At 28.2% G+C, this 12783-nt stretch overlaps 2 protein-coding genes across 2 annotated transcripts; one reads left to right on the top strand and one right to left on the bottom strand.

The window, feature by feature from the left end:
• Positions 1 to 46: 46 nt before the first annotated feature.
• LOC113386086 lies at positions 47 to 12693 on the bottom strand. Its single transcript, XM_026623893.1, has 22 exons — positions 12293 to 12693; positions 11412 to 11718; positions 10970 to 10985; positions 10394 to 10564; positions 10020 to 10226; positions 9507 to 9703; positions 8953 to 9156; positions 7888 to 8061; positions 7600 to 7737; positions 7199 to 7315; positions 6919 to 7021; positions 4952 to 5454; positions 4495 to 4710; positions 3992 to 4171; positions 3719 to 3851; positions 3550 to 3653; positions 3273 to 3406; positions 3035 to 3195; positions 1991 to 2568; positions 1697 to 1876; positions 1417 to 1507; positions 47 to 147 (listed from the first exon to the last, which is right to left on the bottom strand). Exons 1-22 carry the CDS (start codon positions 12469 to 12471, stop codon positions 47 to 49), a joined length of 4194 nt encoding a protein of 1397 aa, XP_026479678.1. The 5' UTR covers positions 12472 to 12693.
• LOC113385176 (rhythmically expressed gene 2 protein-like) lies at positions 138 to 1100 on the top strand. The gene is made up of 4 exons (XM_026622996.1): positions 138 to 185; positions 551 to 749; positions 864 to 1004; positions 1078 to 1100. The coding sequence occupies exons 1-3, from the start codon at positions 174 to 176 to the stop codon at positions 968 to 970; spliced, it is 318 nt and encodes a 105-aa protein (XP_026478781.1). The 5' UTR covers positions 138 to 173; the 3' UTR covers positions 971 to 1004; positions 1078 to 1100.
• Positions 12694 to 12783: the final 90 nt, after the last annotated feature.

A 12783-nucleotide genomic window follows, 5' to 3' on the forward strand; every position in this document is an offset into this window, starting at 1 on the left:
GGAGATCCACGCATTGAAGCAGTATCGCAGAACGTGGAAGAAATTCTTACTTCTCCAGTACAATGGCAAACATGCCCTGGCTGTCCACAATTATTGGCGCAGCTACAAGATCATCAATTCGAATGGGCGTTGTTTCTAATTTTGATACTAGGCTGGACAAATTACTTGATCGCATGGGATTAAAAGTAATAGCATAATTAAAATATATAATTAAACTTAACTTCATAGATTTGAAACGATTCGTAACTCATACCCAATCATGAATTGCATAGTTCAAAACTATCAGAATTGTTTTTGTGAAAATAGCCACAATAGCAAATAATTGTCTTTAAGCCATTAGTAAATAATATAAAAACGTTTGAAAATCAATAATGAAAAATTACACAAATTTTATCATACATATCTTTAAAAATCGTACTCATCGATACAGATAGAAAATGTTAAAGTCTTAAACTATAGAACTTCCTATCTTGGTCAAAATTTTAATTGTTATATAATGCATTACAATAATATAAAGTTCAGTAAAATATATTTAATATCTTATTCGTAGGAGTATTTTGCTTTTGCTGTAGCATCCTACAATGAAGGAGCAGAAAAACCAGACAGGCGCTTATTTAACCGAGCATTATTTCTATCTCGTCTCCCTGGTATTAAAGCTAAAGACGCACTGCACATAGGTCGCCAAGCAACGGCTGATTACCATGGAGCACGCGAAGCAGGCTGGAGTTCCATTATTGTTTCAGACTGGAGTAAGTATTACTATCTATCATGGTTAATATTTATATTATCAAAATTTAAATAACGGTTTACTTTCTCATTTTGTCAAAAGTAGTTTAGTTTTACATAAGAAGTTTAATTTTCAGCCCCTGAAAAAATAATAGAACGATATCCAAGCGTTCAAAGAAATCATATCTTTCCCAATTTGGACGAACTTAGAAAGAAGTGGGCGCAAGGTGCAGTAAAATGGTGATCCATCGCACGTATTTTTAATATGTTGCAATAATGTAAGTAGTTTACGTTGGCAAGTAATGCAAAACTTACTAGTTGATTAATTAAATCAAACTTTTGTGATTGCAGATACAATAAAATTAAAGCAGCCAAAGTCAAATCAAGTATAATAAGACACTCATAACAATGTTAAATTACTAATTGTTTACTTATATAATGTTTGTTTAAATCATTATCTTAATAAAGTGTTATGAACCAAATAATTATTTTGAAGAATGATATTATGATAGAGAAAAAAAATTCAAAGAACTTTAAAAGAAATTTAGTCAATTTATATTAACGATAAGTGTATTAAAACAAAATTACATTAAAATCTTGGTTATTCTTAAAATGTTGAGAACAACTAATATTTAAAACTAAATTTACGTAAAGCCTATATACAATAAAACTTTTTTTTTTGCAAATTACAGTGGCTCAAACTCGGATCCAGCAGATAATGGTTCAAAATCATTACTATCCATATTACTTTCCATGCTTGTAACTTGTGGGTAGCTAAACTCTGCAAGGAAAAATTTAATTTTACTTATAGAAAATTTAAATTTTAGAAACACATGATCTATTGAAAAAATATTTTTCATGAACAAATAATAACTTAAACCAGCAATTAGTTTGGCTACTCCCATATTGTAAAAAAACGTTATTCGAAATAAACTTGTTGATAACTTTGAATTTAAACTAAGTCACCAACCTGGTAGTCGTCTTTGATATCAAGTTCTCCTTGTCCAAGAGGTGCAGGCAGTACACTTGGTGGAGCAGCAAGATCATCAAGTGATAATCCGGTGTCAATAACTGGAGCATCGAGATTACTTTGTGATTGTTCAGGATCTGCTTCCATAATATCCTCATTGGGGTTTTCTTCACATATTTTCTAAGAATGAATATAATTTAATACAAAAATGTAAGTATCAATACAAATGTATATCAATATCAAATTGTAATTCTAAAATAAATACATAAATATATGAACAGAAGGCATACATACATCAAATTCATCCTGTGATTTTGATGAATCATCTACAACACTTTGCTCTTTTGCATAATCTATATTTTCCATATATTCCTCAGATTTGTCTGCAACGTAATCAGACTTTACTACTTGCTCAGTCTGATTAACATCTTTGTTGTTACTATCATCATTATTATCCATATCATTATTAGCATTATTATCGATATTAACATCATTATCAATATTGTCATTATTATCGATATTGTCATCATTATCTATAGTATCATTATTTTCCATATCATCATTATTTTCTGTATTATCATTATTATCCGTATTATCATCATTTGTAATGTTATCATTATTATCCATATTATCATTATTATCCATGTTATTAGTATTATCATTATTACCAGCATTGTCAGCGTCGTCAGCATTATTAATATTATCATTATTATCAGTAGTATCGTTATGATCTTCTTCATTGTCATGATTTCTTCTCATGAGACCTAACATGTCCAACATACTTCTAACCACTTTATTAGAAGTTGCATCTTCTGTAGACATATATGCTGTTTTACGATCACATATTACTAAATGTTTGGCTAGAGTGTTACCTGAAATTATAATTATAAATTATACACACAGGAAGTAATATTGCTTTTTTCAGAGAAAAAAAGCACTAGACTCTTTCTTAAAAATGCAGAAAAAAATTGTGTTCCTGCACCATAACCTTTTCCTTATCAATTTTTTCAATTAATTCCCCTATGACAAATATATTACTAAAGTATTAAATAACTAAATAAATAATTTCAATTTTATCAGATGTTATGATTATTGAAATAATACATTAAATCTGCAAAAAATAATAATTATTCAAAAAAATTTGTTTTAATAATTATAATGAGTAAGCAATAAATGATTTGCTATTGGATATACTTTGTAACCATTCATATTAATTATAATCAAATTATATAAATATTTTAATAAGACAAAATGTTACTTTAATAAGAAAAATGTTAATCCATTTAGTTACTCAATCATAAAACTTTTTATCGCAAAGGTAAAATAGAAAATACAAACCATCATTAGATGAGAAACCGCAAATGCAATATCTTTCAGCATCAATGGGTTCAAGTGGAATTAAAGTAGCTGAATTAAAACCTGTGCAGCCAGCAGTATGCTTCAACATAGTTTTAAAGCAACTTGTAATATATAAACATTTAGAACATTTCAGTTTACCCCTGCAATGAAATTCAACTTCATTATTTAAGTATACCTCTAATCTAGCGCGATTAATAATTAAAATTAGCATTCTTACAGAAAATGTCTTCTGTCTCCAAAGTCACTGATACACTCTATGCAGTTTAAACCATCTTCAACATACATTGTTAGTTTGTCATAATTTTCTACAACTGTATGAGATATAATATCTCTGGGTGGAGTTGCTTTAATCTAAAAATAAAAAAATACAGTATATGATTTTGATAAGATGATTTTAAGCTTCCAGCTCGAAAAATAGTGAATATTATGATGGCAATCCTAATTTCATATAATAAATACATTAAAACCACATTATTGTTAGAAAATATACATACCTTAGGTCTATTAACCATTGTTGATGAAATGCAGTTATTCTTTATATACTGACTAAGTTGTTTTTGAGTTTTATGAGCATATAAGATATGTTCTCTCAGAGCACCTTAAATGTAATTAATTATGTTTAGTAAGTTTAATTTTTACCAGTGTTTCTTAGTCATTTATTACCTTTGTCATAGAACCATAAAGCACATTTAGTACATTTCTTAGCAGTTACTCGATCCATGTGATTTTTCAAATGATCATAGAAATCCCTTAGTGTTTGAATTCGAGGCTTATCTTTAGCCCATATCACCATAGCCTGAAAAAAAAAAAATCAAGTAGAAAGAAGAATATATGTAGACTACAAATTTCTATGCATGAATCATGTATTTAAAACATATATAGTAATATACTTATATTTCAACCGTAGTTTCATGTTCTATTTTATTTTGTATTCACCTGTAAACAGAATGGACATTGCAAACTTGTATCTCCATCATGATCTTCGTAAAAGTGTTCAATGGCAACTCTATGTGAAGAACATCTGTGATTACATGTGCCGCACATGTAAGGCATTTCGAAAGCTACATGCATCTTGCTCATATGAGCTGCCAATAGGCCTATTGTCGAATATCTTGTCTAAAATATACCATATTAAGAATTATAATAAATTTAAATGATTATAAAACTAAAATATAAATATGATAAATTGTAGATATGATTCTCTAGTAAAAACAGTAATTTCTCCATCAACAATTTAATTAAAACGGCAGTGTTGTATTTTTGCTCTGACATTGTACCACTTTCATGCCTAAATTATTCTATCAAACTGATTAACTAATTATTTGACTGAAAATTCAATTGCTTTGAACTTTCAAAAATTTAAAAATTAATACTTATACAAAAACATTGAAATATAGAACTTAAATTTGCATTAATTATATCAAATTTTTCTTACATACCTCACACATAACACATGCAAGAGTGTTCACCATTGTATTCTTTGTATCATTTGGATGAGCTTGAATTATGTGTCTTCGGAGTTCATCCTCAGTTGGAATTATTTCTAGGCAATATCTGCATAACTTTGACTCCTTGTCAATAACTGGATTAACATGTGTTAACAGATGATCCAACAGTTTTACATTATTTGTAAATTTTTCAGAACATTCAGAACACTAAATGAAACAAGAATTAATATATGGTTATTATATATATATAATATATATATATATATATACATATATATATATATATATATATATATATAATATAAACGTTTTAAAGGATCACTTGATCCAAATTAAAGTCATTTAATATAATAAAGTGATTAAGCCAATTTAAGCAACTTGATATTTATTCATAAATGCTAATAATGTATGCGGATTTGTAGTCCATTATAAATAAACACAATAATACCTCAATATCAAGCTCAAGTTTCACATCCGTGGGTTCACCTTCTAAATATCCATAATAGTAACTTTCTATAGCCACTAAATCTTTGTTTTCTTTAATTTTTTTGGGTGTTGACTCAATTACTGCAGATTTTTCAATCGGTTGTGGTGTTTCAGTTCTCTTAGATTTTTTAAGCTGAACTATTGGAAATTTTTTAACTTCTCTCTTCAATTCAGGTGTTGCTCTTCTGGTTTCCATAATTTGTTTTCTGGATTCCATAACTGGTTTTCTTGTTTCTATAGATGGTTTTCTAGTTTCCATAGCCGGTTTTCTGGTTTCCATAGCCGGTTTTCTGGTTTCCATAACTAGTTTTCTGGTTTCCATAACTGGTTTTCTGGTTTCCATAACTGGTTTTCTGGTTTCCATAACTGGTTTTCGAGATTCCATAATTGGTTTTCTTGTTTCCATTATTGTTTTCTTGCTATCGAATGCAGGTTTTTTTGCAACTGGTTGTGGAATGGGTGATGCTGTAAAAATAATCTCGCCTTAAATGATACACTGCCTTAAATAACTTTCAATTTTCAGCAAATTGAAATACCGCATACTTAAAAAATTGTGATTTAAAAAAGGAATGCCAACATATACATAATACTCGTAGCTGATATCTTATTCAGTGTTACCATTTGTAATACCAAAATATTATCACGATTTTATGATCTAATTACAAAATCTTAAAATATTTATTTTTAAGAAATAGTTGTGTTATTAATTTGAAAGTTTGATATATTTATATACTATTATATTTAAAGCTTGTTTCTTTTTGGTTTTCTAGTTTCCATAGCGTTTCCATAGCCGGTTTCTGGTTTCCATAACTAGTTTTCTGGTTTCCATAACTGGTTTTCTGGTTTCCATAACTGGTTTTCTGGTTTCCATAACTGGTTTTCGAGATTCCATAATTGGTTTTCTTGTTTCCATTATTGTTTTCTTGCTATCGAATGCAGGTTTTTTGCAACTGGTTGTGGAATGGGTGATGCTGTAAAAATAATCTCGCCTTAAATGATACACTGCCTTAAATAACTTTCAATTTTCAGCAAATTGAAATACCGCATACTTAAAAAATTGTGATTTAAAAAAGGAATGCCAACATATACATAATACTCGTAGCTGATATCTTATTCAGTGTTACCATTTGTAATACCAAAATATTATCACGATTTTATGATCTAATTACAAAATCTTAAAATATTTATTTTTAAGAAGATAGTTGTGTTATTAATTTGAAAGTTTGATAAATTTATATACTATTATATTTAAAGCTTGTTTCTTTTCAAATCCAATCATGCCATGTGCATTAATTTATTAAAAGTTTAATGTATTCTTGCCTCAATAGTTAAAGATGTGAAAGTAATCAGTTAGGTAATGTTTTTGAAACATTAGAAAAAAATAAGTAGCTTTAAAAAAACTTAGAATGATTCAATGAAATAAAAACCAAAAAATAATATAAAAATTTGTTTAATCCTTCTAATAATTTTATACATATATAAGTTAACTAAAATATATATTTGATATCCATTCTTATCAAAATTAAAAGTTATAAAGCGACAGTTACAAACAATACAAGCTATCTTCTTACTTATAAACAATTGTAACAAAGACATTGATTCAAAGTCGAAATATTTATTCTTGCCTCAATAGTTAAAGATGTGAAAGTAATCAGTTAGGTAATGTTTTGAAACATTAGAAAAAAAATAAGTAGCTTTAAAAAAACTTAGAATGATTCAATGAAATAAAACCAAAAAATAATATAAAAATTTGTTTAATCCTTCTAATAATTTTATACATATATAAGTTAACTAAAATATATATTTGATATCCATTCTTATCAAAATTAAAAGTTATAAAGCGACAGTTACAAACAATACAAGCTATCTTCTTACTTATAAACAATTGTAACAAAGACATTGATTCAAAGTCGAAATATTTTCACTCACATTCTATAGGATGGATTCTTTTTCGACCTCTTTTAGCAGGAAGCACAGGTTCTTTAGCTGCTACTTTTGGAGGTGCCCAATTTTTAAATGGATTTGCAGATACCTAGAAACAGAAGAAAATGCTTGTATTACTCAATCCAGCTTCAAGAATTAGCTATTTGTCAAGCTATTCATGTAATTTTAATTGAAGCAAATTGATAAATGACAAAGATTTTGTTTATTAGCTACTGGCTAAAAAAAATTATATTTACACAAATTTACAAATATTTTGTATAATTACTTTTGTTAATCGAGTAGTTAGGGTTTCTTTAACATCATATTTTGTTTGTTCTGCAATATGATTAACTATATTATCAAAAGCCAATCCTGGTGTATTACCATACCACTCTCGCCAAACCTAAAAAAATGAAAGTGATGTTTTAAAATGAGAAACAATAATAGTTTTTGTATGATAAAAGAAATAGTTTTACAAGAAATAAAAAGACAAGCAAATTATTAAAATGAAAATAGAACAACAAAAATTTCATATTGACAAAATGCTTGCAGAAGTGAAATCAGAAAGTTGGAAAATAATGAGTTCTTTTATGTCACATAATACATTTAAATAAAATATTGCATGAATATAATTGAATTGAAGATCAAATTATTTATTTATTGTATAAATAACAAAGAAAATGTTACCAATTCATCCAAAAATTGCTGTATTATTTGTCGTGATAATAAAGATAATGTATTTTGGAACATGCGAGGAACTATTCTTCTTAAATATTCCATTATCCCATTATTACTATTCTTGTTATTAACATCATTTACAGCCACCTAAAAATAAAAAAGAATCCAACTTATATTTTATGCAATAGTAAAGATAGAACTAAATTTATTCCATTTTTATATTCAGTTTTCATAAACTTATTTCTGTTTTACTACAATAAATATTTAAATAATTGAGCATTGGATGATATAGTATACCTGATGAACTGTCTTATAGCCCATATTCAAGAGGGTGCTTTTATCAACTGTCAAATCTGTTAGAATTACACTGTCTTTATGAACCCAATTTGCAAGAGGCTCCAGAATTTTCACAAAGCGTTTCTTATAGTTTCTCTCACCATCAGCTAAAGGTTCAACTGCGCGTAATCTCACCTACTAAAAAAAAAAAAAGAAAAGGAATAGAAACAATTAAGCCCAATGAAGGTAATTTGATTTTGTCACTTTATTTATAATCTAAAAAAGTCGCATTTAGAACTATAGTAAGATATGAGTCAAACCTAATTATAACCAGCACCTAAACTATGAAATATTTAAATGTATGTTTCGAAAGTGTGACATATCTTATGGGGTACAAAAATGTGCAATAAGTAAATGATTATTTTTCTTGAATTGAATTAAAACCAAAATGCAATTCCTTCTGCTCAAAAGATAATAAAAGGATTATAGTCCTTAAATCACTCTACTTCAACCAAGCATTTAACCGTCTTTTATAAGACATTTGTTTATTCAGAGATTATTTATTTATATCAATTATGAAAAAAAAAATCAAAACCATTGTAAACTTTATAACTCATGTTAAAGCCCTATATTTGCATAACCTATTTTTGCCAAATAAGTGTAAAGCCACAACCATAAACTACTATTATATATTCCTGGTATTACATATTACATATTCCTTCTGTTATGCAGAATACTGTAGCAGTTTACCTAGCCATGCAATATACATTTATAGTTTTAATTCTTCTACTCTCCAAACATGCACCATTCAAGAGTTTTGATGGTTGGTTTGTACCTATCCCCTTGAAAACATATTCTTATTGGAAAACAACTGTAATAGGCGGTAATTACTATTATCAGAAATACCAAAATGTATCTATTTAAAAAAATCATATTAAAATAACAATAATGTGGGTAAGTCTGTCAGTCAATATAACCCCAATTACATCTAGACCATCAGCAGCATCACAAATCACCATCAAATGAACAACATTCCTTGGAATCTCATCAGATCGCAAGTTCTAACTTATATTAACCATGACTCACCAGTTTAGCAACAGGATCTAGGACACCCAGCACTTCCACTTTAACTTGTCTTTGATTGCCATCCTGGCTTGTAGTACCAAGAGAAATAACTCCAACTTCAATTCGTTGATTATTACCGCCAAGCATAGTCATATGCTTGTGCAGGGCACCTGTGCAAACAGCACGCAACCATGTAAATAGTCCTTTTACATAAAGATTGCAAACCTACAATAATAACCAAGATTCAAAGAACATATAAACATAAACATTATAAATTACACAAAAGTGATATTTTACTGAAATTAATCATATTTTACTATAATATCATTAAATAGACTCAATATGACTAAAATAATAGTATTTAATATATGCATATCAACATCAAATCAAACTATTTTTAAACAGAATTTATGACTTTTGTCACTATCATATTTCATGATACACCAATATGTCCTTTGTAATTTATTGCTTTGAGAACTTCACTAAAATTTTTTTGCATATAGGTCTACAAAACTAAAATAATTTGCAAGTTTATCAAGTTTTAAGTAAGCCATGTAACTGAACATAACACTAACCTTGACCCATTGAACAACGTTTTGAACATTAGTCTGACAAGACCAATGATATATCAGTTTCAAGAGAACACTCGGTGGATGAGTAGCCCCTTCAAATAAAGAACCAGAAAAAACAGAAACAAATCTCGTTGGACAGCATTCACTAATCCAAACATAACCACCAGAATAGGGAAACTTAGAAACATCCGAATACATTCCTAAAGACAACAAAGGGTTTACTTGTATTGTAATAAATGATTTTATTAAATTATTCTGTTTTTAATTTAATCAAAATAGTATAAAACTTAGTCACCACAAATATTTACTGATTAATTGTTATTTAAATGAATATGCATAAAATATAATACCCCATATCAATTAAAAATCATACATTTTTAATCATCTTTACTATAATACAAGTAATTAATATTATTGTAAATTGTGTATTATCTACAAATTTATTGCTTTTGAGCTATAAAACCATTTTTTAAAAATATCATTCAAACCAACATCACCATTTCAAGATTGACTTACCTAGTTTCAAATGATTTTGTGGGTGAATTGCACAAATTTGATCAGATCTGACAAGCCCTTGTTGAATTAGCCATTCTGTGAACTTTGTTGGAGTATGCATCAAAACACTTTTGACTTTAGCATCTAGTGCGGATCGATCAGCATTAATATTTTCTTTTGCATGTAAGTAAGGTCTAGCTACAACAACCAAGGATGGATAGGTTTTACCTGAAATCATTTTTACATAAACAGAAAGTTAATTGATGACATAATAAAAAAATAGGGCTTGAACATTTTTATTTACATTTGTGAATGCTTCACACATAATATTCAACAAGATTCATATTTTGAAACTGTAATTTATAATTAGCTGAATTTAAAACAATTATACAAACCCTGCAACTTATTAAATGACACTTCTCGAGAATCTGGAAGTGGTCTACCAGAATCATCCTTCGTTAGGTCTACAAAAGTATTTTTGGCTTTGCCTCCAACTCCACCAGTAGCTAAGCCACCCACAGATGTAGCTTCAGTTGGCCGAACAGTAGCTGTTACATTTTGTACTGCTAAAAAAAATAAAATAATGATTTGGGTCAATATTAAATCCAGACTAATTTATTAGTTATATTTAAACTTAGCATTTATCTGCTATCTTCAGAACTAACATTATTACTCATAAATTTCTGTAATCATTGATTGCAGAAATCATATATTTACATTACTTGAAATAATTAGCTTAAAGCAAATACCTCAGTAGTAATTTATATAAAATCAAAATAATAATTGTAAAGATTTATATAAAATAAAAAAGTGATCAAGACATCTACAGAGATCCAATAATTTATATTTACTTAATATAATTAAGTAAAATGAACAATGTATTATAGGTTCTGGTATAATATGTATTATATAAAGGTATTATAGAATTAGAAATAAAACATAAATGTTTGCATATATACAACAAAAGATACCTTCTTTAGGATGTTTCTTGAGGTGGTAGGCTCACTAGCAATGACCTTCGACCTTGTTGCTAGAAATAATGAACAATATAAACATATCAGACAAAATGCAGTAAAATCAAGTTTATTACTCATAAATAATGCATAATAATTTTATTTTGATAAAGATTATATTGACAAAATCTATTTAACCCAATAAAACAAGTTCAAGCAAATTCATAGTCTCCTTTTTGAAGAAATTATTTAATTACATTTAATATCAATGGAAAGTCTTTAAATTTAAATAGGATGCTCCTTAATTAGTACTCTTTTTGCCATATGAATTTGCTTCAAATTATCTGTAATTATGTTATGCTAAAAAATTCTATATATTTAAAATGATTTAAAATGACACATAATATTTTGCAATATAAATAAAAAATCAAATTATCCAAATTTGGCAAAAAAAACTCACTTTTACTAGTAGTGGGTGCAGGTGGAGGTGATGGACTTCTGCTTTTATAGGTACTCTTACTAGGTCTTCCAGACTTGTAATCACCTGCTTGATTTTCTTGGCTGGAGGAGGTGTGGGACTGTCAGAATCCCGATCCAATGCTGCAACCGCTGACGCAGCAGCCAAAGCCGCAGCGCGGCTTGCTCGTTTACCACTACTCGTCTTTTGTATTGTATTATCAACATATCCGCTGTGAGGAGTACTTAAATGGGAATTCTTTGGAACCTTTAAAGACTTTGCTGTGTGATTTTGAAGTGAAGAAGGCGTTCTGAAAAACAAAAAAATGCAAGCTTTTGATTTTAATTTTTCAGATTGACCCAGACTATATGAACTATTTATCATCTAATGGAATATATTTGCTCATATTGATTTCCATGCTGTTTAATTCATTTCAGTTTGTAATTTGGAGTATCAAGCAATGAAGTTAATGATAAAAGTCTGTATTCAATAGAAGTAACAAATGACGTCTGTTAAATATATCTAATTGACTATTTTCTACATTAAATATTTATATATTTACATATGCAAATCTGATGATAATTCTAATTGTAAACCTTTAAGAAATATCAACTCTATAACAAAATATTATTACAGATTCAGTGATTTTCAATAAATGTTAGTTTTTCAGTAATTATAATTCATAATATATAGCAAATGGTATATCAAACTAAATTATTTATACTTTCTTGCAAGTTATAATTACAGGGATAATGAAAATAGTTGATTCGAATGTTTTCCAAGAGAAATGGGTAAATGAGCAAGTGAGTAGACAACTTAGCGAGCAACATAAATTGCATAAAGTTTTAATAAATATACATAATTTGACTAGAAATTATGCATACCCTCCAGACACTTGATAAGCAGCACAGTTATCCCCTGTAAAAACGACTTCTCCACCAGTGGATTTAACGATTTCATCAAGTTTAGTTTGTATTTCCTGGTGTTCATCATCTGCTTTTTTAAACGCCGCTAATTGAGCAGGACTTAACTCGTCCGGCCAACATTCCAGTTGCAAGACCATTGCGAATAATATTTATGTTTTACACAATTATTAATAAAATGTTCATGCCTTCAGTAATAAATGGAGGCACTATTTGAAACTGAAAAACTCACATTAGCAACTATTTTTCATTATAAGTCATGCCGGCTGAATAATAATTATTTAAGGCTGAAGTCAAGATTCACTTTCATGCCGCAAGATTATGTAAGTATTAAGTTGCAGTATACATATTAAAGTATTGCAAATTATAAATCCGCGTAATTAATTTCACAAAACAACAAACATCAAATAGAAAACACTGAAAATCAAAATGGCCAAGTTGTTTTTTATAGA

Source organism: Ctenocephalides felis, unplaced genomic scaffold (genome assembly GCF_003426905.1).
Source record: "Ctenocephalides felis isolate EL2017-DRISC unplaced genomic scaffold, ASM342690v1 CF-g0.4_SCAFFOLD_03571, whole genome shotgun sequence".
NCBI lineage: Eukaryota > Metazoa > Arthropoda > Insecta > Siphonaptera > Pulicidae > Ctenocephalides > Ctenocephalides felis.

What these genes read in the sequence shown, in the direction of transcription:
- LOC113385176 (XM_026622996.1), top strand. An exon ending in CATTATTGTTTCAGACTGGA is followed by an intron (nt 750 to 863) that starts GTAAGTATTACT and finishes TTTAATTTTCAG; the next exon opens with CCCCTGAAAAAATAATAGAA.
- LOC113386086 (XM_026623893.1), bottom strand. Translation starts at nt 12,471, where the DNA reads ATGGTCTTGCAACTGGAATGTTGGCCGGACGAGTTAAGTCCTGCTCAA. An exon ending in TTTATGGTTCTATGACAAAG is followed by an intron (nt 3,654 to 3,718) that starts GTAATAAATGAC and finishes ATTACATTTAAG; the next exon opens with GTGCTCTGAGAGAACATATC. An exon ending in GGATCCGAGTTTGAGCCACT is followed by an intron (nt 148 to 1,416) that starts GTAATTTGCAAA and finishes TGTCCAGCCTAG; the next exon opens with TATCAAAATTAGAAACAACG.